Source organism: Amyelois transitella, chromosome 3 (assembly GCF_032362555.1).
Source record: "Amyelois transitella isolate CPQ chromosome 3, ilAmyTran1.1, whole genome shotgun sequence".
In the NCBI taxonomy this organism is placed as follows: Eukaryota; Metazoa; Arthropoda; class Insecta; order Lepidoptera; family Pyralidae; genus Amyelois; species Amyelois transitella.
Window position 1 is genome coordinate 4,481,699 of NC_083506.1, and position 27,399 is coordinate 4,509,097.

Sequence of the window (27,399 nt, forward strand, 5' to 3'; positions counted from 1 at the left end):
GAGTAGACAGAGCCAACAGTCTTTAAAAGACTGAATGGCCACGTTCAGCTATTTGGCTTAATGATAGAATTGAGATTCAAATAGTGACAGGTTGCTAGTCCATCGCCTAAAAAAGAATCCCAAGTTGTAAGCCTATCCCTTAGTCGCCTTTTACGACATCCATGGGAAAGAGATGGAGTGGTCCTATTTTTTTTTTGTATTGGTGCCGGGAACCACACTGCAAATAATTTTGTTGATTTTTTTTAACTTAAACCTTTTATAATTTAATTATTCTAAAACTTTCATCTGTGTTGATTTTATAAGAACTTACTATTTCAGTACGAATATCTAGTTAATTTTTATTTAAAAAATTTACTTTTGTTGATTTATGTGAAAAAAAAATGTAATTGTTTTAAAACTGTGTTGAATATATAAGAATTTACTGTTTCTGTTGTTTATTTTAATGAATAAATCTATTGATATAATGTGTATGGCGTTTATTTTGACATTAATTGAAAAATTAGGAAAAATCTTTTAATTTTATGATTATTTTCTTAAGAAATATCGATTATTTATTAATCGATTTTTTAAGTAGAATGTTTGGGGAATCATAGTCTAACCGGTTTACTGACTGACGTGAGAATGATTTGACCGGATACGTTCAGTTTCCGATCCGTCCACAAAAATATAATGATTGTTGTCAGTTGTCATCCACGACCATCAGTCCGTCAGTCAACCGGTTAGATGATAATTTTCCCATCATTCTGAACAATATGATGGACTGATCTGGCGCCAAACTGATCGTGTAACCCTTGCTTAGTAAATGTCTTTGTTTATATATTTTATTATTATGTTCTTGAGTCATTTTTTTATTTTTATTGTTTCATTCAAAGTTTAATTCATTCATTTCATTGGCGATTGGTGTTTGACAATGACAATGACAACAACATGACAACAAAACAACATTTGCTTGTTTTGTTGCATTGCGCAATATTTTACTGCAAAATATTTTCTTCTCCAAAGTTCTCTGTGGATGATTCATAACATTTTCAAACCATATTTATATTGCAGCCACACCACGCATAACATCATTTCGTGTTAACATTTGTGTAAGCAAGTGCGTCGCTTATTTTTCCTCTGTGTGATTTGAGCCAAGGATTTGAGAGTGATTGTATATTGCTAGTGGAAGGTAAGTTTTTAATGTACTTCTAGAAAAATGTAATTTGGTGAATTGAATAACTCAAAACCATTAACGGCGAATAATAATTTGGCTTCCTTTTGACCTTTCCCTATTTATTTACATAGTTATACTTTGTGTCTAGAGATTTTTTGTTTTTTTCAAACTTTTACATTCAATCCTTTGTTGTCAAACACGTAAGACTATTTCACAATATAATTGTTGTATTGACGCTCCACATCAACAACCTGTGTACCTTTCGATCGATCGATTCGATCGAGGATTGGATAGATGGTATTTAAGATTTATATTTGGCAAACAATAGCATAAAACCTCAAGGTGTTTCAGAAAATATTTCATTAATAAAAATATATTTGGGGTAAATTTACAAATTATTATTTATTTGTCAGCTTTATTTACTAAAAAAAATATTACCCATGTGTAAGATGTTTGATATTATATTTATAAAAGATACACATTATCTGTATTTAATATAGTATGTAGATACATTGTTAACTCATATTGTTTTCACTGATAAGCAAGATAAATATTTATCAAAGTAAGTTCCAATCACCAGAAGAACCCAATATTGTAATAAATTATTTTTGATGAAATGAAATCCACATCCAAATTCCTAAAGGTGTCTCAGTCATTTGAATTTGAAAACTATGCTCTACACAAACTTGCAGAATCACTCTTCATGAACTATGTTCATACATAAAACCACATCTTTATCTCTTACGGCAAATACCTCCTGAACTTCATATGCAACATTTCACCATATAATTTCATCATAATTTCTTGATATTTTTAACCTGACTCAATCAATAGACAATGATTTCAAATTGTGGGATTCTCAAATTATTGTAGTTTTCAGCCATGGAAGACCTAGTAGCATACAAGGTTTATACATTTTGGAGGGAGGGCGCCAAGCCTGAAGTCCGTAGATTTGGAATTGAGAAGTCTGTTGTCACCAGTTTCCAGTATCTGAATGCAAAGCTGCAGGATGTGTTTCCTGGACTCAAGACAAGAAACTATGTTGTCACCTGGAAAGGTATGATGCAGTTAAACCACTTAATATTGCTTCATTTAAGAACCATAAATATAATTTATTTGGATGAATTTTGATGAAATTTAGTATATGGGTAGAATAAAACTTGGAAAAACATATAGTATTTGTATCCCGAAATTGCCACCGAAGTGAAGCCATGGGTGTAGCTAGTTTGAACTCAAAGTCTTAAGTTTCATAAGATGCCATTTTTTTTCAATTTAGGTTTTATTTGCATGCAGCTCATTTACCAAGACAAGGCATTTCAAATTGCTCCATATTTTGGTGGTCATATTCTAAATGACTTGCATATTTTCAACAAATTATAAAATTTTGTAACTAGTTTGCATTTTTGTAAAACTTAAAATATTTGATTGACAATATACTAACCTTCTAATGTTCTTAATTTGAAAACATGTACACTCTAGGCCATTTACCATTTTTTTGCAATTTTTTTTCTAGATGAGGAAGATGATGACATCACCATTTCATCAGATGAAGAGGTGATAGCTGCTCTGACAGCAATCACTCCAAATTCAAACATCATCAAGCTGTTTGTCCACTGCAAGGACGATGAGAAGAAAGATGACGATGATGTGGAAGTTGTGATAACAGCTCATACTCAGGGATTGAATGGTAAGTGATAAATAATAAAGAAATATGGGACAAATTTGACAGATTGAGACGAAGGAATTTCGAATTTTGTGTTAAGAGCAATACTAATGAATACTTAAATAAATAAACATCCAAGACCGGAAAAAGTTCTTTTACCATCATGGTCTTACCAGGAACCAACTTAACTGACTTTATCTGTAATACAAATCTTATATTTTTAATGTATCAGTGATGGCATTTATGTGGCAAGATGACTAAACAGATTCGTATCAGGTTATTTTTATTTAAAATAAATAATTCCATGAGGGCAAGCTATGTTTCATGCAAATTAGACAACCAGTTTGTTGTTAAACATGTTAATTCACTGTCGCCTGATGGAACACAGAATTATCTCCTGTAATTATAGAGCCCTTTATTCATATAATAAAATGAGAAGATCGACTTTCAGTGGGCAGGATAAGTCTAATAATAACTAGAATTTGGGGATACGGTGGTGAAGAATAATAATTATTTTACAAGTTATAATTATATTTTACTCTGTCTCAGTAATTATAGTATTGAAATTCAGTTACAATATTTCATCAATGCGTTCCTGTGGGAATTTCGGGAAATTTTTTAAGCCCCCTATCATTCATTGTCCAAGGACACATATATTCCAAATGCCAGCTCCTACGGCCTGTAAAGGAAGAGGTATAATATCTTTTCGAGCCTGTTGCCTCCTGTCTATCCCGTAAGTCTATATGTATGTATGTGGTACCATGGTTGAATCAAACAATTCTTTGTAAATTCATTTATAAGTTATAGTTTTATTATAGTTGGGTATTGTACTCTCAAGTTCTTTCTGCTTAGAGAAATTAGTGAGCGAAGCGACTTGATAAGTAAAAGTTTTGTTTTATTAACCAAGTTTGTTATGTTATTAAAATGTATTATGCTTACAAGACCACATATTTATTACACACATAGTGTATGTAGGCAACAGTATCACGCGCTAGTGACTTTGTTTTGGTAAGTAAGCAGCCAAGGCCACGCGCTCTAAAGGAAATTATTACTTTATGTTGAATAGCATCAATATGGTTATGAATTTCGGCTTCGGTCTTTACCATTTTGATGTGTTACTTGATTCAGAGAAATATTTTCTTACGGGCGCGGTATAGAGATGAATCGCGAGCAGTAGACATTACTAATATAATCCTTAACGATTTTAAGGATTATATAAGTAATGTCTATTGGCTATTTCCGGCTTGGGCACGAGTCTTGGAGGCTTATCTGTACGTAATACATGCATACCGTAGGTACCATATGTAGGCAGTCTATGGATTTTCACTTGCTACTATCTTTACAGACCATTAGTAAGTATAAAATATATTTTAAAAAATATAGCGCTGAGTCATAGTATCCCATAAGTTTCAAAGCTTGTGTAATTGTTTCTGAATATACAATTTATAAATGTTTTCTACCCATATTTTCCCTTCGGGGGTTGATCTTAAAAATCCTTTCTTATCTCAGCACAAGATGATAACATAAATTAAAAACTTTTGCAATTTCTACATCAGGTGATGTAAAAATTGTAAGTTTATAGCTTGTTTTATGGTTTGCCCGGGCGCTGATGAAGTTAGTCAACCTTGTTCTTTTATGTATAGATCTTCTATCAACTATCTCCTAGAAAAAATAATACAATTGAGCGGCTCTTTTAAACAATTATGTTCTATTCAAAAATTGATTTAACGTATTGCAATCAAGCACAAAAAAATATATAACAGTAATAACTATACCTATTTATTTGTATTATTTTTGTTTGAGGATTGTGTGCCTTATTTTAATATTTGTGTGCATTAGCATCCATTTTCGTACGGATGGGCGTTTTTTTTTAAATTCAAACACATTTTTTCAGCGTGATGTTGTATGTGTATGTTTGCCGTTGATATACATGGATAGATTTATTATTAGATATTTTGACAGCCGCAGCAGGCTCCAACAACATGGTCCACTACGGCGTGACTTGCGACGGATGCGAGAACGAAGTGGTTGGGTTCCGTTACAAGTGCATCTCTTGCGACGATTACGACCTGTGCGCCGCGTGCGAGTCCAACGGCCTCCACCGGGAACACTGCATGCTTCGCGTGCCTTTGCCCACTCTCCCGGTAAGATAGTGCTAGTCATGGAATCTACATATATATATTTTTTTAAATATGCTTAAGCATTATGTTGGCAATATTTTCTTAGATTGGGTTTTCAAGATTTATTGTAAACACAAGTCGCGCCGATGGACACTTGCTATTTGATACAGGTAATCTACATATATTTAACTTGCACATTCAGGCAACTGAATGTGTAACCATGATATTAGGGTATATGAGTTAGGGTCCCCCTGCAAAGGTTGCGGAGGTCAGATGGAAGTCGATTCCTGTATAAACCTGACTCGCCCAATCCGGGATTATGGTCGTAAACTCGTACTCTGGACTGCTCTAGTGTGGTGAGGATGTAATCGGGACTAGCGCCAGGAGGAAGAAAATGTAATGTTCATACATTCATATAAAGTCACGTCTTTATCCCGTACGGGGTAGACGGAGACAACAATCTCGATCGAACAACAAGCTTAATGATGAACTTCAAATACTGGCAAGTTGCTTGCTAGCCTGTCGCCTAAAAAAATCCAAGATTAACCTTTTCCTTGATTGACTTTTACATTCTGCACGAGAAGAGAAGCAGCTGGTACACACTATGTATTGTTTCTATGCTACCAGACCATCATTCTATTAGATACGAGTATGTATGATCTGTCAATCCTTGATGAAGTTCAGGTTCTAGTCTTCAAGGGTATTGAAGCCATTAAATTTAGAATTAATCCTCGTAACATATTTTGTGATTGGAATCTTATTACAGCGCACTGTGATCAAGGCGGCAATAAAAAGGTCGCGCCACTTCTTGAAATCCGTGGTAGGGCCAGTCGGTGAAGACTGCGGTTTCAAGAGGCACAGGCGCGAGAGGAGTGGCGAGAGGAAGCATCGCGGAAACGGCGATGGGGGTCACGGGGGTCATGGGGCACACGGGGGTCATGGCGGACACGGGGATCACGGCGACCGACGTGAATATAGGTAACGTCAAAAAAATAATTACTGTTATGGCAAGCACACTCCCAATTTACAAAATCCATATGGGAACTTTTTTTTAACCTCTCAAGAGACAGGAAATGGCAAACAAATACTCTTTTAAGCCTAAGTAAATAAAGGTAATTCAAAATATTTTTTCATTTTGAGATTTTTTTCTTAAAGTTTTGGTTCCAGTTTGTTCGTACTTTCGTGGGGATAGCTTGGCTATTCATAATTACAATGATTCCAATAAATGGCGCTACTTGCTTGGATCTGGGAGATTAGACTTATAATTAATGATAATGCTTCGCAGGGAACATCACCACCGGCGCCCGCGCAGCAGCTGGCTGGAAACCTTCGCAACTTACATGAACGAGTTCGCCAATTTGGCTGGCGACGTGCCCATTGATATTACTGGCGAACCCAAAAAGGACGCAAACGCCCAGGCCTCCAAAGAAGCAAGCACATCTAACGCCCCACAGCCAGAAAACACCCAGGCAAATGCCCAAAAATCCACCAATCAGGAGCAAGCTAGCCAACCTAATGCTGCAAACGCCTGCCCATTCCTCCTGGAAGGTCTTAATGTTCAGAACATTCAGAAACTAATTGATATGTACGTCAGTGGGCGTCTTAATATGGATGAGTTTATGCGCGAGCAAACCACTGCGGCTGACAATGTTGGTTCCAATACCAATAATGCGGCCAATGCGGCCAATGAGGATGTAGAGATGGGTCAGACCGGTCAGAATGTGCCCGATAACGTGTCAGTTGCATCGTCCGAACCTCGAACTAATGAACACGACGCCCACAATAGAGATGCGTCACCTGATAAAACTGATGGTTGGACAATGATCTCAAAGGAAAAGGGTAAGCGCATTTACTTTAATATTAATGTTTTGATACATAGTGAAATGGCAATTAAAGTGTAATACAGTCGTCAGAAGGGGTCTAAAATGGCGACCACTTATCAGCAAGTATCTCGCCAAAATGTCGAGGTTAGATAGTGGCCCCAGAAGCAACACAAAGAGAAACACACTTATTTGATGACATTTTTACAGCACACAGTAAACTAAGTTTATCAATTAAGATAACCAATGACTCAGACACCGTTAAACTATGTATACACTATACATATTACATAGTTCGACTCAGAAACCGTCAAACTATTTGTGCATATTACATATTATGTAGTTTGACGGTGTCTGATTCATATGCCCCAGCTGCCGTAGCGTGGTACGCACGACGGCGTTTTTATAGCGCGAAAAAATACCGCTGTTTCGCTTTTTATGTACGGGGTTTAGGTTGTGTTTTTCAAGTCAATTCATGAGGTAGAAATCGATTTTTTTCTTATTGGCCGGGGTCTTGTATGTTGATTAGGTATAGTTTTGACTTAGTATCCTATAACAAAAGTCTCAAATTTACTTTGAAATTATGTAAGTGCATATATTTATTTTTATAAAATTTGTTGTGTTATCTGTTTCAGATTTGGAAGAAGCTGGCGCGGCCCCTACTCCGATAGGATTCAATTTGCCCGAAGAGTTCCAAGAGAGGGTACAGATTTCTCAACGCCAGAACTTGTATCCGCCCCTCAATACTGCTACTGCTGGTAATTATACTAATACATTTGTTATTTTCATTGCTTCCGAGGTCATCGAACTCATTAGTCATTGTTATTCATTCATTCATATAATTTTTTTTATTTTTAAGTATAGTATGCCCGCGGCTCCTCCTGCTTGTAGCGAAATGTCACTTTATCTTTATTCCCGCTAAAATTTCGGTAAATCATCTCTTAGCACCCTCAGACCATAGCAAAAACATCAAATTTCTACAATCAGCGGTTAGGGCTGTGCATTTTTGCAAGTCAGTCAATTCATTAGGTTTGCAGTATTGAATCCAAAAATTTGGAATCAAATCAGGAATTCATTGTTATGAGGCAAAGAAAGTAAATATTACTTGTATGAGTCATTATATTAATAGCTTACAACGGTTAACAAAAATGTGTTACATTAATATTTTTAGATAGGTAAGTATCACAGTGGAAAATGGTGCGATTAGATAAAAGTCTGTAGGTACTCGAATGTAAGAAAATGATATTTTGTATTCATTATCAGCACCATTTTGAATAACACAATAAGAATGTTATCTGTATAGGTACCTATTATAAATAAGTATAACTTACAATTATTTTCCGGGTATTCCCCTTTTTAATTATATTAAAATTACTATGAAGTTCTTTAAAGAAATTCCATGTGCTACAAGGCGGCCTTTTGCTTGTATCCTAATTAAAGTTTACAGATAGGTAATATTGTTACTAACATACTGTGCCGACCCCACGTAGAAAGTGGGAATAGGTAGTTATACGACGAAGATAATATTGATATCACTTTTATACTAATATTATAACGAGGCAAAGTTTGTAACTTTGTTTGTAAGGGCTAATATACGGAAACACTAAACCGATCGTGACAATTTATTCACCGTTAAAAAGGTACTAGGCTAGATATTTAGATAGATAAAACACTTTATTGCACCATAAGCGTAAAACGTACAATAACAACACAAAAGTGACAGAGACAGACCTACTATTATGTACGGGTGTTATCTACCACAGGCGAAGCCGCGGCTTGCTAGTTTGCACTAGAGGGAATTTTCACTTGTGCATGAATTTTAACCATTTGTAGTTTCGTCGCTTTTTACGTATGTGGCGTTCAAACATTCACATAGTTATGTTAATATCTAGTGTTGAATCCCAAAGAGGCGGAGCTCTCTCAAGTTGCGCCGTCGGCCCCGCCGGCGCAGGCTCCGCCGGCCCCGGCGCAGGCCCCGCCCACTCGGCCGCAGCCGCAGCCGCAGCCCCAGCCCCAGCCGCGCCAACGTCACCCTAGTAAGTTATCAGGATGGGGGTAATTTTTAGGCTATTTCCATTATGATTTTTGACATACCAGTATTACTTTAATATGTATGTGCCTTGAGTGCCGTTAGGTTCCCGGCACCAAAACAAAAAAGAATAGGACCACTCCATCTCTTTCCATGGATGTCGTAAAAGGCGACTAAGGGGTAGGCTTACAAACTTGGGATTCTTTTTTTAGGCGATGGGCTAGCAACTTGTCACTATTTGAATCTCAATTTTCTCATTAAGCCAAATAGCTGAACGTGGCCATTAAGTCTTCAAAACTGTTGGCTCTGTTTACCCCGCAAGGGATATAGACGTGACCATATGTATGTATGTATGTACGTGCCTTGTTATTTGCGGCACTTCAGAATAGGACCACGCCATCTATTACTTTTTCTCTCTGGGGTTTGAAAACATTTAATGAAAAGGCAAGAGGTGCTCATAATATAGGAGGTATGAGGTCAAAATACTTAATTAGTAATACTGAAATATTTATTTTACTTTGAAGCGATATGTCCGTCCTACAGAGCCCGTGACGTATTAGTAGGGTAAATTAAACAGTTGGTTGGGCAGGCAGAACAAGGGCAGTTTGTAAGGGATATTAATTTTTGCTTTATTTAATCCAACACAAGCCATACCATGATAAAGTGAATACTCACGACTTTTTATTACCACTGGTATTGAGAAGAAAATGTTAATGTCTATTATAAAATATTGTTTGTTACATTTCAGAACCCCACATCGATGCTGCCATTCAGCAAATGCTCGCTATGGGCTTCGGCAATGAAGGTGGTTGGCTGACCAACGTCGTGGAAAGCAAGGACGGGAACATATCCGCCGTCTTGGACTTGTTGACGCCTGTCCAGAAGAAGTAAAGTGGGATATCACACACATCCTCTTTTGTTTTTTGCAAACAATAGTCTGTTCTTTCGGTATTTGTTTAGTGGAAATTTTTTTTAACTCAATTGTCTTGTCTGAAATTAATATTTTAAGTTTGTTACTTGCGATAAATATAATTGTTCTTAATTATATTTTGCGCATGTACCTGTATCACGCAAATCACTTGCAAACATTTATTCATTAATTAATTATATTTTGCGTATGAAATTGTATCACGTAAACATTTTTCGCTTGTTGTGTGAAAATTTGACCCCAGATAGGTAGGTATTACAGTTTTGTATGCCGCATCATTTTTATATACTTACTTATATTATAGTTGCCATTAATTTGAGTAGCTTTATGTGTTGTCTGTATAATTTCACCACAATCATTAAAACATGAGGATGTGACAATATGCAATCACTATAATTGTAATGTACGAATTTATTCATGGGACGATATATACCTTAACGGCCCCTAATTTGGTGTAGGTCTGTAGTAGTGATGTCTAGGTCTAGTTTAAGTACTATGCTATTATTCTTGAGACAGATTATTTTAGCCTATTTCTTATAATAATAATACTGATAAATGTTTCAAAAATATTAAATAGATATGTATATGAATTACATAGTGTGTTGTTTTATTCGTTTTTTTTTACAATTTTATCAAATTTGTGATATACATAATTTCATAATGTGGGTTTTATTATTCTGTTTGAATATTTCCAAAATATGTTTAGTAATTTTTTTTTTTTTATTATTACAATAACAATTTTATTACATTCCTGTAATTTTGTTTGTTTTTAAATTACAATTAAACCTGCATATATTATTGATGCTTTTATATAAGATCTATATTCTCTTAGCATTTAGAGAATGAATGAATATGTGATATTGAAATGACTGAGTGATTATATTATAGATATAGTAGGATTAGTTGGTATATCAATAAAGGTTATTGGGAAATAGTGTTTTATTTGCAAATCCTTTATTTTAGGAAGCCATAAGAATGCTTTTTGAATTCAACATGTTCTTGTCTTTCTCGTAAAAGTGTATGGCCCAGGGATTCGTCCAGGGTTTTGGCAGCTATCCTGAAAATAGTAATTTTTATTATAATAAAAACAGTATTTCCATTATAATTAAGTGGTGGTCTTAGGTTGATTATAGGCATTGAGCTAGCAACCTGTCTATCTGAATTGCAATTCGATCATTGTGCCATCATTTTGAACTTGTTAAGGTTAAAGACGATATTTTGTAAGTTTGTGTACCAAGTAAGTATGGGTACCCAATTCACAAAATCTTTATTTCTTACGGTGGACAGAGGCTAGAACCATAGGAATTATTTGAAGGACCTCATTGTGGTTATCGCTAGATTGGAATGAGGTGGCAAAATTTTTCGTAACCACGTACCGGTAAAAGCATTTAGAGCCCCTCAAATGTACGGTAAACCTGCTTTTCTTCTCAAAGCAAACCGTTACTATACACGTCAACGGCTTTACGGGATCAGCCCTAGTTTTCGTTACTCACAAGTTACACTTTTACATCACGTGTCAGTTATCGATTGTGTAGACAGAGTCACACAGTCAACAGTCTTGAAAATATTGAAAGGCCACATTCAGTCGTTTGGCTTAATGATGGAAATGAGATTCAAATAGAGATGGGTTGCTAACCCACTGTATAAAAGAAGAATTCAAAGTTTATTAGCCTTTTCCTTAGTCGCCTTTTACGACATCCACGGGAAAGATATGGTGTGGTCCTATTATAAAGTGCCGGGAACCACACGGCAAGTAAGGTACTTACAATCCTTGGTTTATGGCATCCTTCAAAGTTTTCGTCGCTACGCTGCCGCAACCATTCATTCCGATTGTACTACATTTACTGTGTGTACTTGGGAGCGAGTTAGCTTCGTCTTTGCTACAGTAGTACATTGGGTTCCCAGTAACACCCACGATCAGAGAGATCACACTGCAGCTCTCTTCCTCTGCCGAAGGGTCAACTACGCATTTTTCACCAATTTTACATAATGTTACCTGTAAGGAAATATACATGGATAGTGTGAATAGGAACAATGGAACACTTACACAAAACAATTCGGTCACCATTGTTTAAACGTATGGAACAAACGCGTTTCTACCTTAATTACCTCTGTTAAGTATTCTGCCCAACCAGTTCCAAGATTTTACCTTTCACTACCCAAATGTTGGCTGGAAGAGATTGCTTAGCGATAAGTCCTCCTTTGCTCAGCATATTCATAATGTATGTTTCTATTACATATGTATTTTTCTTTATGGGCTATAAAAATAATTTGTATTGTATTGTAATGCCGACTTTCTGACATTAATCTACTACCAGTTTTCTCTGTTGGTCTGGTGGCAAAGAAAATCTTTATTCCTTACAAAATCCAATAGTCTTGAAAAGGCTGAAAGGCCACATTTAGCTGTATGGCTTACTAATATAATTGAGATTCAAATAGTGACAGGTTGCTAGCCCATCAACTAAAAGAAGAACAACTGTACAAGTCTTTCTTTGTTTGACCAGCTACCAGCCCGACAGGGAAGCTGGTGAATAAGATTTTTTTGTTTAAAAACAATAAAATGAATGAATGCCTACCAACAAAGGAGCAGAGCCAGCATCAAGTAGTTTGCAATCAAATGGGTCATCAGATAGCTGCAAATCTACATTCCCACCATCCATGAGCGCCGCCTTGACGAATGGAATCCTCGTATTGAACAATGCTGCCTTCACTGTCAGTGACACTGCATCACATAGGTTTCCACCGCATTCTAATATCTGAAGATATATAAGACACAAGTTTTTTTAATAACGATTTTTTGTCCTCAACTCCTCCTGTAGATAACTATTACCATTCCCTTCTCACAGGAATAACTAAAAATGCAGCCTATTTGCTTTTGAAAAGGTTTAAACTATATTTGTTCCTACTAAGTTTCACGGGATCTAATATCTGAAGATATATAAGACCGAGCGGGATGGCGACGCACTGTGGATGCCCTCTGCCCCAGCTAGGGGACATAGGACCTTAAGTCATGTAAGTAAGTCAAGTTTCACGGAATTGGTCCAGTAGTAGGGTAATTGTGGAGAAGTAGGAAAAATTTTTTTTTGTTTAAAATAATATAAATTTATTTTACAAGATTTTAAATATATTAGTTACCCAGCTCAACAGGACCTTTCAGTCTTTTGCGAGACTGTTGGCCCTTTCTACTCCATAAGGGATAAAGACATGACATATTTATGTGTGCGATACTTCAAGTTAAATTTATATCAATTGTTCTTACCAAAATATCCACATATAGCTTCCAGCACTGTTTGCCTTCAAATATACAGAGCTGCTTCAAATCAAATGCTTGTGATGAGTGGTACGCTTTCTGCATCATGTTAGATATGCTATTAGCCAGCTGCTCCCCACCACGGCCTTCAAACTCGGGTGTTGCATTCGCTGAACTGTAATTAATGTACAGAAAATATTGTAAAAAATATTTACATAGTTAAATTAAGTGCTTGAAAGAGATCACATTTCCAGCTCTAATTTTTTACTTATATAGATATAATCACATCTGTATTCCTTGTGAGGTAGACAGAGCCAACAATTTTGAAAAAACTAAAAGTCCACATTTAGCCGTTTGCCTCATATGCTGTGGGCGAAATCTAGTAACTTATGACATGGTAAAAGAACAAAGAAGAAGCAAATTCATGTTATCTAGGAATAATTTTTTTTTCATTTACCAATCAACAAAGAACTCTATCTTTCCTAATCCTGGTTTGTCTGGGCTTGGGACATCTATCTCAGTTTTAACACCAACAAGTATATCTGTGTTTGCTAGCCGGAGCCTCGCTGAGCCACTAGCATGACTGACAACATCTGTCTCTAGCTCCATAGGCCTGTAGTCTATATTGGATCTCCCATCTGAGCGGTAATCATCCTGTAATTAAAAAAAACATATTGAGGAATTAAGGCATTGTATGGGTCTCTGGGCTTTAGAATAAACCATTCTATCTCCTTTTTTATTGCTTGGTGTAACTTAAGTACTACGGGATCAAGGTTATATTTGGACCCTAGTCTTTTCCCTTATGAAAGCGCCACAGAGATAAGCTTGCCAAAACTGAAGAAGTTATTGAAAGTAAAAATATTGATTCCATAAGTACCTGAACACCATGAAGTATGTAAACTTTTTCTGATGGGCTCAATAGCAGGCCTGCCATTTTAAGATAAAAAAATAATGTTAATAAAGCTTTTTCTGTTTACTAAAATATGTTTAACCAAGAAATAAATCAGAAAATCGTCCTCACTCCACTCCACACCTTATTTCAAATCAAATCAAAACAAAAACCTAATTCATTTATTTTGCCTTTTTGACTGTGATATACGTCATTGTTGACTTTGATTGATTGAAGTAATAGTAGCACAGGTGTTCCTATAGAGTCTATTGGCTGTGCCTTTGTTTTTAAATGGTTAAAACTTGAGCTAACCTTTGCTATGTACCTAAATCTTTTTGGCGGGAAGCATATAGATGGATGTATGTTTTCAAAAGGAAACTTGACGATGGCCGTTGCCAGCAAAATGTACTTGTTTTTTTCATATGTACGTAGCATAGATATAGGTACGTACGTAGTTACCTACTTGTTTTATGATTTAAATGTTTATAATACCTTTATGTATATAAAAAGGTAAAATAATATCATTCATAAAGTTTTGATGCGGATAACACTTAACAATTCACTGAGGTATAATTACAAATAAGTAAATAGGTACCATAAAGTGGTTTTTAAATCTGTGGTAGGTATGAAGAAGATCTCATAGCGGCGAAGACGACGCATTCGCCAAATTATCTATCGAATTTACGATTCGAAATAAGAAGAATCGTGGGTACATAATAAAAACGTCGACATCATTTTTCATTTGTCCAAGTAAGGTCAGGAGGACAGTATGGAAATATGTAGCAATTTTCAAGTGTTCAAGTATTAGTCAGTTCCCGATTTGTAACCATTGAGGGGGATCTCGCAACATCCTCTTTTAAATTGCGAGTTATCGTAATTGTTTCATTCTAAAGCTTAGTTCACATTGATCGAATATTAATATTTAAATATCTCATTATTTGTTTTTTTCCTTAGGTAAATGATTAATTGCAAGAAACTTACTACAACTTAAACCTAAAGATCACTATTTTACTCGAAATACAGGGTGATGGTTTTGTAAAAGTTTTGCCTTTCTTTTTTCTTTTTTGCTCGTTTTAAAACTTGAACTCGAATGGCAGCGATCTGTGCAGTGCATACTATCATGCTGTTTGCTTCAATGCCCACCAGGAAACATTCCTTTCCCTTAGGTCAATTTACGCTTTGGGTACTGAACTGGACTTATATGCACACACCTTAACAGATTGAGGTAGTAAGTCATGACCGTGTGCCATTCAAGTGGGTGCCTTTGGGAGACTTATGATATCGTATCAGTGATAAGACAACATGGAGACAGAGGAGGTTAACGAAATGGTGCATCAAATGCAGAAGTTCACCTGGGTGGATTATGTGGTGTTTGTGTTCATGTTAGCGATCAGTGCTGTGGTGGGGGTCTATTGGGGATTTATGAAGAAGCAGACCACACAAAACGATTATCTGCTTGGAGGAAGGAATATGAAAGTTGTACCCGTTGCTATGTCGCTTGTAGCAAGGTATTATGATATTGCATTATCTAGAGATGATACTGTAGCTCCCTTTATTGAGTTTTGTATGATTGCTTCTAGGTATGCTGGTTTGGTCACAAAGTCAAACGACGTGCATGTATGCCAGCTGGTTTTCGTCTCGTGAAGATGGAACCTATCAACATAATATGTGGTTTACTCTAATACTTAGATGTAGTAAAGATCTATTTAGATGGTAAAAGAGACCTGCTTACCAATAGCGCCTCAAGGAAAAGTTGACTTGTCTCTATGGCTCTGGTAGAATAAAATACCTACTCCAGCACTGTCTGCACTGTTTTTGCCTAAACTCCAAAAAATGTTATCAACTTACTATTCCCGAGATCTAGTGTGCTTTAAATTCTAAATGGATGATGGATTCTATCCCCTTTGTTCATTGGATAGGATCACATAGAGTATCCAGTCACCCATTCTACTAAAGAATATAAGACATGATACATGACCTGATCCTGCTCAATAGCAGGATTCTATTTTCTTTACTTAGAATTGAGTTTAAAAGAAGTAAGAAATATAATATACCTACTTAATTTGAAATATCATTTCAGTTTCGTGTCTGGAATCACATTGTTGGGATCCCCCACAGAAGTGTATATGTATGGGACCCAATATGCCTTTATAATAATAGGAATATTTCTAATGTCAATTTTCATGACTCAAGTCTACTTGCCCGTATTCCACGAGCTCAAAATTACTTCTAATTACGAGGTAAGTTCTGATTTCCATGTACTTTTTTATAATTAATATTCTACAACGTTTAATGCTGTTGCAGTAATTTTTTATTTAATAAATTCTTGATATTTAAACTAGCTTTCCCTTAAATTTTTGGTAAAGGAACATTGCGATGTTAATTTCTCGCATTTCATTCTTAGTTGTTAACTATACAAATAAATTGTTTTTTATAATAGGTATCGTCCTCTATTTGATACCAACAACATGCCGTAGGAATTTGTATGTAGGTACTTACTAGTCCTTTCTGCTTCTGTCTCCTACGACATTTTCGGAAAAACTTGGAGGGCAGAGACTACATTTTTATAACCTCATTTATTATTAATTTTCAGTACTTATCGCTGAGATTCGACAATAGAGTCCGATTGTTTGGTTCAGTTTTATTCGCCTTTACGTTGGTAAGTTCAACTTATAGTTACCTTGTACAAAACTAGGTATTTTATAAGAAACTTAATAATTAAATTTAACTTTTATTTTTTTTTCTAGATAGGATGGTTGCCAATTGTGATTTACGTGCCTGCATTGGCTTTTAATCAAGGTAAGTATATCGTGTTAAATTTACTATATTTCTGTTAGTCAGAAAAGGTTTTTAAATGAACACAATGCACTATTTTTCAGTAACTGGTGTCGATATACACGTAATTACGCCTATTGTTTGCGTGGTCTGCATTTTCTACACTTGCGCTGTAAGTATGGATATCGCTTAGAATTGAGCTGTAAAATACAATAAATGAAGAATATAACCTTTAGAAAGTAACTCCATCTGGTCTCGCCACTCGGTTACCGCCCCTTTATGTCATAGAAATAAAATTATATCATTCCGATTTCAATCCAATCCAACCAATCTCGAATAGTCTTTCATTTGTAGCCTATCGAATGCAGAACGTGTCAAGAGAAATGATGAATGAAAGTAGATATTAAATTAGACTTTATTCTGAGAAACGTATTCTTAATTGTTCAATGTCAACCTTCTCTCATATACTACCTGTCTTCAATGAGAGCTAAAAGGTGCATCATCTACCTGGTGGTTTGTAAGAACTGCATATTCTTAACGCTCGTATTATTCCTCCCATATCTGCCCTCCAGTTTCTTTTTAGGTCTCCCTCACCTTATGTGTTGTTATTCCCTTTCATGGCAGACAATTCAATAAATATCTTTTCAGGGAGGACTCCAAGCTGTGGTTTGGACTGACGTTATCCAAATAACTGCGATGTTTGGTGCTATGGCTTTAGTAGCAATTAAAGGCACTATGGATGTCGGTGGCATTGGAGTTGTATGGCAAAGAAATATGGACAGTGGACGAATTGAATTACCGAAGTAAGTCTTAGCCATGAGTTCAGATGTCATCAAAACCAAAACCTAAATTTTTGGATACTGTACCTTCAGATATCCCCCCTAAAATATATCCATGTAGTCAATAAACAATTTTTCATTTCCATTTTCAACGTTTTGTGCCGGTGACAAGTTTTTCAAATAACACACTGGCTGTTTAGAGAACTTGCCAGTTTAATTTTTTATTTGCATCTATGTAGGTATGCGACTGTTTCCTTGTCATTATTTGTACATATTAGGATTCTGAGAAAACTTGATATATATACCAGCTGCTTTTGATTCAGTGCCGTTTGAGAGATATTTGAGAATTAACGACATTATAACTAATGCGTACCGCTCTCGTAAAAACTATCGAAGCAAAGTACGAATTTTATCTTATAATTTTGTTGTAGCTGGGATCCGAATCCCTTAACGCGGCACACCATCTGGTGCTTGGTGGTCGGAGGAGTGGTGTACTGGTTGCAAGCGAATGCAGTCAACCAGACCATGGTGCAGCGGTATCTGGCTTTACCAACTCTGAAAGGAGCGAAATGGTCAGAGTTACACACTGCAAACATACATTTTACATTTAATTAGTTTCTTTCCAAAAAACATAGGTAGATCTTTCCACTTGTTTTGGGTACCTCATCTTAATTAACCTTTCACCAGAACGTTCTATATTTTATCAACGTACGTTACTAATTCACACTTCCCTTGCAACAAAAAAAACAACAAACCTTGGAGAAAACAAATAAGCCTTTTGCGTCTGTCTATTTCAAAACTAATCTTTTAAACCTCACAAAGCACTCTCAAGCAATTTTCACTGTTATTTAGACAATTCTTCAAAAGTATTGTATACTTAATACATACAGGCCCGGTCGCTAATTTTAAATATAACATCTTCAATATCGCTTACTGGGGGAAGGATTCAAATTTCAGTAAATGGCGATTTATATTACACCACTTTATATTTTCACATATACACATTTTTTACCAGTTCTTTGTTTCCTTAAGATCCTTAGATTATATTTTATTTCAGGGCAGTGTTCATATTTTGCATAGGAATATCAATTCTCTACTGTTTCTGTCTTTACTGTGGACTGCTGATTTATGCCCGGTTCCATGACTGCGATCCCCTGCAAACAAAGGTGAGGTGATACAAAACCTATTTTTAGAAATGGAATTTTGGTTGGCCATGCTTTATTTCATCAGCTTTATGACCTTTTGATAGTGTATTTTCGTTTATTACCTCTCTGGTCCTACCGGAAACCGTTTTGAATAAGCATATACTGATGTTTTACTTTATAAGTGCCATTATTTGGTTTCACACCAATGATCATTGAGTCGACAAATTCGTGTCTAATAAGTGAAAAGGAATTTGTAACAAGCAGATGTGAATTAATTGCGGTGTAATTTTTAGCTAGCGAAAGCGAAGGACCAACTTTTGCCGTTACTGGTCATGGATGTTCTAGGAGACATTCCGGGACTACCTGGGGTTTTTGTCGCTGGAATATTTAGTGCAGCTCTTAGGTAAGGAGAAACTTTGTTTACTACTGTATTTTGGAGAAATCTTATTGATAGCTAGCTATAAGCCCATTTTGGTTTCGATTGCTGGATTTACAACTTTGATTAATGCGGTTTTTCTTCTTCATGCCAAGAAGTATCCGCTTGGAGTGCCTGAAGCAACTATTTTAGCAAATAATACTTTCGGTATATATAGCGCGGCATTTGGTTTTCGCCTTAGAAAAATACCACTTCAAATCCGTGGCATTCTTTCGAGCCGTGAAAGTCTTGATAGCTGAAATTTAAAAACATCATTTCCAATAAAGAGTGACGAAAAGCTGGCGGCCGGTCGCAAAATTGCGGGCAAATATACGAAATTTAAATGCGTTTTATGCGAGAATTCTTCCAGATGGATGAAGACATACATATATATATGAACGATGATAATAATTTGTAAGGTATCAAAGTATACCTAATTAAGAATGTATATTGCATAGGATATATGTTCTAATATTGAAGAGCTAATTCTTCGTTGGCGTGTGTGTCTGACAGAGCAGACTTGTTCAGACTATTATACGAGTAAGAGGCTCGCAACACTGTTTCTTGTCACTTATCTTTTTAGGTTAGGTATTTGTGTGGCGTAAATTATTGTTATTTTCTCCGATGTCTTTCAGCTCTCTGTCAACGAGTTTAAACTCAATGTCTGCTGTAGTCCTAGAGGATTTCTACAAGCCGTTCAACAGCAAACAGCTGACTGACCGCCAGTCTAGCTGGCTGATGAGAGGAGTCGTCGTTCTGCTTGGTGTACTATGTGTAGGTAAATAGTATGCGTGGTGGTGGATTTTGCAGTGATATTTATAGCAGAGTACTGCGTGTACATTTAAACATATATACTTCTTCCTCTTGGCGTTGTTTGCGATTACATTCTCATCTCTCTGAAGACCAATCCAACATTGGTTTAGTTAAATTTTTTTACACGAAGCTTGTTTAACTGACCTCCGCGAGTTTTAAAGGAAAAGTTTTTGCACCCGAAAGATGACATGTAGAACAGGCAGAACACCTTTTCAGCTAAAAATGGCTTTTGAGTCCCTTGTTGGATGGAACAATTGGATGTGTTTACCTTGTGAAGGACATCAAAGTGTTCTAAAGATGGTTTGATTAAACCATTGCGCTAAAGTATTACGAGTGGGTACTACATAATTTTAATCTTCTTGCTGCTTATGCCAAGGCAAATGCTTGTACTAAAAACTCAGGTACTACCATGATACTACAGGATTTTCCTTTTCAGCGCTAGTATTCATTGTTGAGAAAATGGGGACGATTCTTCAGTTAACGATGACCCTGGAGGCGATGACAATGGGGCCTCAGTTTGGCGTGTTTACCATGGGCATCCTCATGCCGTGGGTGGATGCTACGGTCAGACACAACATATTTTTTTGCTAGTTTTTCTTGTAACGTATTTATATCCTTTCTATCCCTCTGCTAAATATCATTGTTTATCTGATAGACCACAGGAAAAGTATCGGGAAAAATGAGAGTTGACAGAGAACATGGTTTGATATGGGTTGCAAGTCGGCCGTGGTCAAACGGTAGTCGCTTCTTGTAAAACTTGATTTACCCATTTCAGTATCGTGGTGCCAGGCGAACTCCGGGCTTGTCTCTAGAGAACCTACCTTTGTCATTATTTGTCTAGATAAACATTATAATATCTAAATTATATAAATAACAATAATATAATAATAATAATAATATAATAATAATAATAAACAAATAAATTAATAACTAAAGTATGTAGTACGGCGTACAGGAAGGTACGAGTACATTTGTAAATTAAAACAACTGCTGAAAGCAAACCCGTTGTAAAACTAGATATTTTAATCTTAAAATATTTGTCAATGTACTTGTATCGTATTTCACATTCATACAAAGTAATAAAAAGTTGACATCCATAGAGAGGAATTTCTATTTCCCCGTCTATTATCAATTCTTGCGTTTAATATAGGTTATGATATATACAGGGTGCGGTTTAATATAGGTTATGATATATACAGGGTGCGTTGGTGGGCGGCGTCACGGGCTTAGCTGCTATGTCGTGTTGGTGTCTCACCGCTCAGATGGCCATCGCGAGGGGAGAGATCTGGCATGCCCACAAACCACTCAGCACGGCCGGTTGCACATATAACTATACAGTAGTCGAAACCACTACCGCTGATGCTGATGTTAGGTGAGTACAAATTAGTGATGGAAAGTTGATTTAGTCTTCAGATTGCAGACATTAAAATATCTACCCGATTAATGTAATCAATATTATTATAATAAAGAGGTTAATTTTGAAACATTGATTATTTGTTTGTTTGTAAGAGGTGATTCTCGGTAATATTGAACGGATCATGAAAATTTTTACTGCTGAAAAGAAACATAACCTGCGAGTGTTGTACTTAGTACGAGAATGAAAGAACCAGGCAAAATAATAATAAAAATGTAAATGGGACCAATCACACAGATTGAGTAAGGCCCAAAGTAAGTTTGAGATTTGTAATAAAGGAAACTAAACGATACTATATTTTATAACGAATACCACCTACCTAAATAGATAAATATCCGCGACTCAAGCCAATCCGAAAAAATATCTTCTTGACCAGACCAACAGACCGTCAAAATAATGACTCATTTGAATTTCTTTTTCAGTGAAGTCAACCCTATGCTTCGCGTTTCTTACATGTGGTATACCCTGGCCGGGGCCCTGGTGACGATATGCGTCGGTGCCGTGGCCTCCCGCGTGAACCGCGCCCGGGGCAAGGCGCACGTGCCCCCGGACCCTCGGCTACTGGCCCCGCAGCTCCGAAGGCTGTATAGGGAGCCTCCGCATCCTTCTGATGACACCTATATACAAGCTTATGGAAATAATAAGGTAAGGTACTTAAAATTAATTTTGATAATATTATTCACTATATTGATTAGAAATATATTTAATGGTGATGTTTTCGTTGGAGGTTCGAACCAGAAAAAGGATTATCTCTACAATAAATTAATTAAAATTGTTTTTGCATTTTAGCCGTGGTTTCGTGTAAAAACCTAACTTAGGTTTTTCAGGAACATAGTCAAAAGACGCTCACCGAACTTCTTTCTTCTGGGAGAAAGAAGAATGTTAAAGTTAGAATAAATATGTATTTTTCTCCGAATGTTTGAAGGAGTTTTACATCACGTTCAGGCAAATGGCTCTGTAACCATGATCGATGTATTACGGGTTAGGTTCGCCTGCAAAGGTTGCGAAGGTCAGATGGGAGTCGCTTCGTGTAAAAACCTAACTCACCAAATTCAGGGTCCATAGTCAAAGGCGTACCCCAAGCTCCTCTCCAGAGTGGTGAGGATGCAACCGAGAAAAAGCCAGGAAAAAGAATTCTAAGAAGAAGAAAAAGTATTTTTCTTTAAATATTTTCTATTCACTTGTTTTCTTTACAGGAAGGCTGCCAGAAGAATTCTAGTGCAATTAACATGAAACCGATCAATGAAAGTGAAGAAGTCAGCTGATGAGAATGTTTCGTTGTCAGACGTACCTGTTCATACCAAAGATAGTTATATAATTTATTCAATGAAGAACTTTGCAATAAAACGTGTACCTATACATACGTTTATGATTTTACAACCTAGCATTACCTACTTAATATTCTTATTAGATTACTTAGTTTAAACTCTATTTTATCAAGGTAGAATAAAACTGAGCCCCTGTTTTAAGCGAAGCAAAAGGACCCTCCCTCCTTTTGCTTTTGACCTGTATGTATGTAGGTATGTTTATAGATAAATACATTTACATACATTCTTTTCCCCCCTAACTTCTAAACTAGGTATGTTCATTAGACAAATGAGGTCCGCTGGTTATATGACTTCACATTAAATTGACTACGGCGCTCTCTAGAGGACTAAAAGTAAAGAACTGAAACAACCTGAAAGTGTTGTGTGGGGTATCAAATAAAAGAGCTTTGTTAACACATTTATAATATTTATTTTTAACATATATTGTTTACATATATATGTATTTTTGAACTGGGCAAATAAATTGCAAAAAATCCTCATGCCCTTCAATCATTTGAGGAGTTGATAAAACTAAAAATTTTTTAAACCAAGCCCAAATAAAGGGCATGGAATTTTACTAACCAGTTAAATACATTATGGAACAATAAATAAAATTATAATCTGAAAAAGTTTATTTTCTATCTTAACCAGCCAGGGATCACAAAATATCCTTTGTTCCCGTTAGTTCAGTGAGAAAGGGGGTGCGGCATTAGTCCAGACTAGATATACTCCAGAACTCCTGAAAAGATTATCAAAAATTATTAAAAAAGCTTTAATATGATGTTTTAAAGGTTTTGTTCCTCAATTTGATTTACTTGAAATGTAAATTATTACTGAACAAAAAATTAGGTCACTTTGTCCAGAAATCTCCCAAAAAACACTAAGATTATTTTAGAACTTAATAAGCAAGTGAGGGGTTAATCAAAAAGCTCAACAAAATTGGAAACTCCTTGAGAATTCAACAACCCGTACCCGTATTTGGGTCTCAAACCACCCATTTGGAGCGTGCCAGGAAGTACATTGCAGGTCTGGAGTACGGCAGCCAAGTAATTAACGCACTGTCTGCCAGTAAAGCCACCAGTGGTGATAGACTCAGCAAAGTAGAAGTAGCTCCTGGCGTGGTCACAAGCGTGGGAGTCGCAACCGGGCATAGATTCTCCGCCGTTCGGATAGAAATCGACCTGGGCCAAGTCTGAAATGTAACCGTTGACCCCGCAGTTGGTGTGGATCACTTCGGTGTAAGAGCCGTCGTTTGGGCTGAAACGGTCGCTGTGGTTAATCCACCCCACCATAGAGGGGTCAAGACCTGTAATTATTTATGAATCCAGTTTTAAAAATTAAAATAAGTAGTATTTGAATCTTAACGGTTTTTTGGAACTATCAATAGAGAAAATCTCTCAACGGAATCGTTATTTTTGCTGAAATCGAGATTTTCATTTTTGGTAATATAATAGATAGCATCAGTTTAACTAAAACTTTATTTCTTTTGTCGTTTAGTTTTTATCATAAATATGTATAGAAAAATAAAGTCCCTTATTCGCTAAGTAAAGTAAATAGCTAAGAATGCAATCAGATATCTAATGTTTCATTGAATGAATACGATCGTACTACAATTTGCTTGTGTGGCCTTGTTCTAATGAATACTATTGATAGTACGGCAACGTTACAACGATCACGATTTTATAATAACGATCAGAAGTAGACTAACCAGTAACATAGGCCACATCTCCAACCACAGTCCTAGCAGCTATACCCGCTTGGTGTCCTCCAAGTCCATGGCCGACGATGTGGTATTGCACCGGGGAGCTCCCTGTGGCTTCGTTCAACCAGTTTATAAAATGACCGATGGCCCGTCCGGATTCAACAGCATTTGAAAGTACGACCGGGTAATTTATGGAGTCAGACGCAGCAGTCCAGTCTACGACGAAAACATTCAGGTCTTCGGCGGCTAAAAATGCTAGAAAAGGATTGATGGGAGATGATGAGCTGATGAGAGATTAAGTAAAATATGTCCAAACATAAAATCACGCCTCTTTCCCGGACAGGCAGAGAATAAATGTACATATATGTAAACGTATTATCTTTTTACTCGCCCCGATCCCTGTATACTTATTTTGTTCCATCCATATACATAAACCACATTCATTAACTTGTATTTTGTCAGTTGTAAGTCTGAATAGAAAGTGTTATCACGGTTTAAAGGATATTATTAGGTACATCAGAATTATTAATGGTATTATTAATTGCGAAAATGTATGTTTTGATTGGCTGGCTCTCAGCACGTGTGCAGAAAACAAAAAGGGTTTGCGTACGTTTTATTTCTATATAGGTAGCTGTTTTTTATTGCAAATGCAATTTAAATACTTAAAGCAATATTGCTACTGTGGCTATAGCTATTATTATCTTAACTTATCAAGACCATAAAATAATAAATTTGCCATAACAAGATAATGCAAAAATATGTAAGAAAAACCAAAAGTCTCGAAGGCCAATTTTAGCTAGAAGCTATCTAGCTAAATTGGCTAAAATTATGATGATGATTCATTTCTTTATAACTATGTACTATTTCTCGTGATAGTGTAAATTACTGTCCAATAAAGATATTACAAACTAGCTGTTGCCCGCGACTTCGTCCGTGTTAATTTCGAGTTGAATCTTGATCATACAGTCAGATACAGACAGACGGACAAAAAAGTTTAAAAAATAATCTCTATCCGTTTCGGTCAAAATATTAAATGTAGGTACAGACAAAATATTTTTACCGCTTTATTATACGAAGTATTTTGAATTTCAGTTTTTTAAAAGAATAAATCTCATATAATTAAACCAATAGTTATAAACCTATCTTTATATTAAACGCGAACTGCACTTCCCGCTAGTAGGTATGAGCGTCATAGGAAAAGAAATTTGTTTTTGCATTAAACATTTAATGTACTTGTTATGAGGTCGTTATTTTATTGAAACTTTCCATTCGGTTTGATTCGCTGATAGGTTGATTTATTCTGCGCCGTTGAATATGGCTAATGCGACTTATAAAAGTGTACTGTATGATATAGTTACCTGGGATCAAAGCGACCATAGAGTCTGAGATGGGACTGTCTCTCCAGCCATGGATGAGGACTATGGTTCGACGTCCGTTGTTGTAATTACTTGCTTGGAGCAGGCCAATGCTGTTTGTGTGCATAGGCTGACTCACTGTAGGGTTAGCTCTGAGAAAAAATACAAGTAAGTACTTTGAAATAGATGGATTATGTAGAATAAAATAAAATATGGATACATTCTTGAACAAACAACAACTTCAGAAATTATCTATAGAAAATTAATTTGAGCTGAAACTCGACTTTCTTACCGGATGATTTCGATTCCGGCACTAACGGGTGATTTATTATACTGAAATTTTTATTCCTATAGTTCTAGACTTTTAGGAGTTAGAGTTAGGAGAGAGGGTTTAAGGTTGCAGAGTCTGGACGAGAGTCGCTTTGTGTAAAAAACTGACTTACCCAATTCTAGAACATGGTCAAAAAGTGTACCCTGGGCTTCACCGGGATTTAAAAAAAGTGGGAACATGAGAAGGAGAAATTCTTAAAAGAAATATCACCTAGTAAAAAGATGGTAGACATTATCAGTAACAGGGCTGTATCTGTTCGCTTCAGCGAGGTCACTTAAGGTCATCCACATGTCAACCAAATGGTACTTCCCGGTAGAATCCCGTTCATGTTGAAAACGCAGAGTTGGGTCCAATTTACGAAGAATTGGGTCGGCTGGTGCCGCTGAAAAACAAACAAATATAGCCTGATAACAATAATAATTAATATTTGAAGTATATTTATTTATATACAATAGAACTATTTTAAAATAGAGAATTTAAAATTTTGTAAAGAAAATTTTTCACTCGATAATATACTAGGCTTGTAGAGTGTAGCAAATTGTGAAGAAATTTCTAAAATCATAGCATGAAACAGCCAAAGCATAGATTTTAATACATATATAAATTAGAATATTTAGACATTCCGATTTAAACATATATCGATAGAATAGAAAGGTAAGATGGAATATTATAGAGAAAGTTAGCTCACCTGAAACTACAGCAAGCCAAATAGTGAAAACAGCTGTTAGTTTAAGCATCCTCACCAAAATAATGTCAGTGTTCATACATTCAATGTTTCTGTCCTCATTACGAGTACAATCTATTTCATTACAGATAAATATCTTAATCCAAAAGCAAATAATTCTGTGAATTATCTCATTATTACCTTACGTAATTCTAATTTAAATGACATAAAAATTGATTGATGAATTAATTAAGTATTTATTTAGATAAAATATTTTCATGAAGCTATATAAATCTGAGAAATTATAAATATTGCATTAATTCATTTTCGGCTGTTTTTTGTTTTGGGATTTCTGGTAACTTTCAAATCACTCTTCAGCCTCACACGAAATTTATTTATGATATCAATAAAAATACTAGCTAACACCCAACGTTATCAGTGTCCATATCATTGTTAATTATTAAAAATATTTAATTTGTCTATAGTATAAATTTCCACTTATATCAATTTATATCTACTTAGTTATTATTCATTCATTGTAGATAATGTATAAAATGTACCTACATTACATACTCTCACTATCTACACTTATACATACAAAAATTGGTCAGCTTATTGTTTCTATCCGTTCGCACGCTTCTTATAGCCTACGACATTCTTAATATTACGACTCAAACATATTCTTAACGTTTAGACTGTTACAGATCATATTTTCTTCCAATAATACAATATCAGAAGCATTACACAGGTTTTCATTGTGGAAGTATTCAGGATATACTTACCTACTGTAGTACTGCAGACGATCGATTGCGGAGAGACACTACACGAACAGGCTTATTCGAGCATA

General features: G+C 35.8%; 4 protein-coding genes across 8 annotated transcripts; 2 read left to right on the forward strand and 2 right to left on the reverse strand.

Moving 5' to 3' along the window:
* The first annotated feature begins 666 nt into the window (after nucleotides 1-666).
* Nucleotides 667-10,645, forward strand: LOC106138198 (sequestosome-1). 5 transcript variants are annotated; one of them, XM_060947958.1, is made up of 10 exons: nucleotides 667-798; nucleotides 1,051-1,168; nucleotides 2,034-2,210; nucleotides 2,667-2,840; nucleotides 4,767-4,960; nucleotides 5,703-5,914; nucleotides 6,222-6,775; nucleotides 7,392-7,514; nucleotides 8,649-8,792; nucleotides 9,534-10,645. In XM_060947958.1, the coding sequence occupies exons 3-10, from the start codon at nucleotides 2,036-2,038 to the stop codon at nucleotides 9,674-9,676; spliced, it is 1,719 nt and encodes a 572-aa protein (XP_060803941.1). In that variant the 5' UTR covers nucleotides 667-798; nucleotides 1,051-1,168; nucleotides 2,034-2,035; the 3' UTR covers nucleotides 9,677-10,645. The 5 variants fall into 5 exon arrangements, with proteins under 5 accessions (XP_060803941.1, XP_013194737.2, XP_013194740.2 ...); XM_013339283.2 differs by having other exon boundaries at nucleotides 668-798; nucleotides 2,027-2,210; XM_013339286.2 differs by lacking the exon at nucleotides 667-798 and having other exon boundaries at nucleotides 951-1,168; nucleotides 2,027-2,210; nucleotides 8,664-8,792.
* Nucleotides 10,619-13,998, reverse strand: LOC106138200 (exosome complex component RRP42). Its single transcript, XM_013339287.2, has 6 exons — nucleotides 13,841-13,998; nucleotides 13,421-13,617; nucleotides 12,973-13,138; nucleotides 12,290-12,469; nucleotides 11,480-11,709; nucleotides 10,619-10,770 (listed from the first exon to the last, which is right to left on the reverse strand). The coding sequence occupies exons 1-6, from the start codon at nucleotides 13,895-13,897 to the stop codon at nucleotides 10,668-10,670; spliced, it is 933 nt and encodes a 310-aa protein (XP_013194741.1). The 5' UTR covers nucleotides 13,898-13,998; the 3' UTR covers nucleotides 10,619-10,667.
* Nucleotides 13,999-15,175: 1,177 nt separating this feature from the next.
* On the forward strand, nucleotides 15,176-22,525 carry LOC106138139 (sodium-coupled monocarboxylate transporter 1). The gene is made up of 14 exons (XM_060947990.1): nucleotides 15,176-15,360; nucleotides 15,933-16,092; nucleotides 16,446-16,511; nucleotides 16,600-16,651; nucleotides 16,732-16,799; nucleotides 17,276-17,430; nucleotides 17,838-17,978; nucleotides 18,464-18,572; nucleotides 18,845-18,954; nucleotides 19,602-19,744; nucleotides 20,216-20,343; nucleotides 20,979-21,151; nucleotides 21,616-21,838; nucleotides 22,390-22,525. The coding sequence occupies exons 1-14, from the start codon at nucleotides 15,179-15,181 to the stop codon at nucleotides 22,456-22,458; spliced, it is 1,779 nt and encodes a 592-aa protein (XP_060803973.1). The 5' UTR covers nucleotides 15,176-15,178; the 3' UTR covers nucleotides 22,459-22,525.
* Nucleotides 22,526-22,942: 417 nt separating this feature from the next.
* LOC106138194 (pancreatic triacylglycerol lipase) lies at nucleotides 22,943-27,020 on the reverse strand. The gene is made up of 6 exons (XM_013339279.2): nucleotides 26,577-27,020; nucleotides 26,099-26,270; nucleotides 25,561-25,709; nucleotides 24,209-24,457; nucleotides 23,473-23,806; nucleotides 22,943-23,239 (listed from the first exon to the last, which is right to left on the reverse strand). Exons 1-6 carry the CDS (start codon nucleotides 26,650-26,652, stop codon nucleotides 23,182-23,184), a joined length of 1,038 nt encoding a protein of 345 aa, XP_013194733.2. The 5' UTR covers nucleotides 26,653-27,020; the 3' UTR covers nucleotides 22,943-23,181.
* Nucleotides 27,021-27,399: the final 379 nt, after the last annotated feature.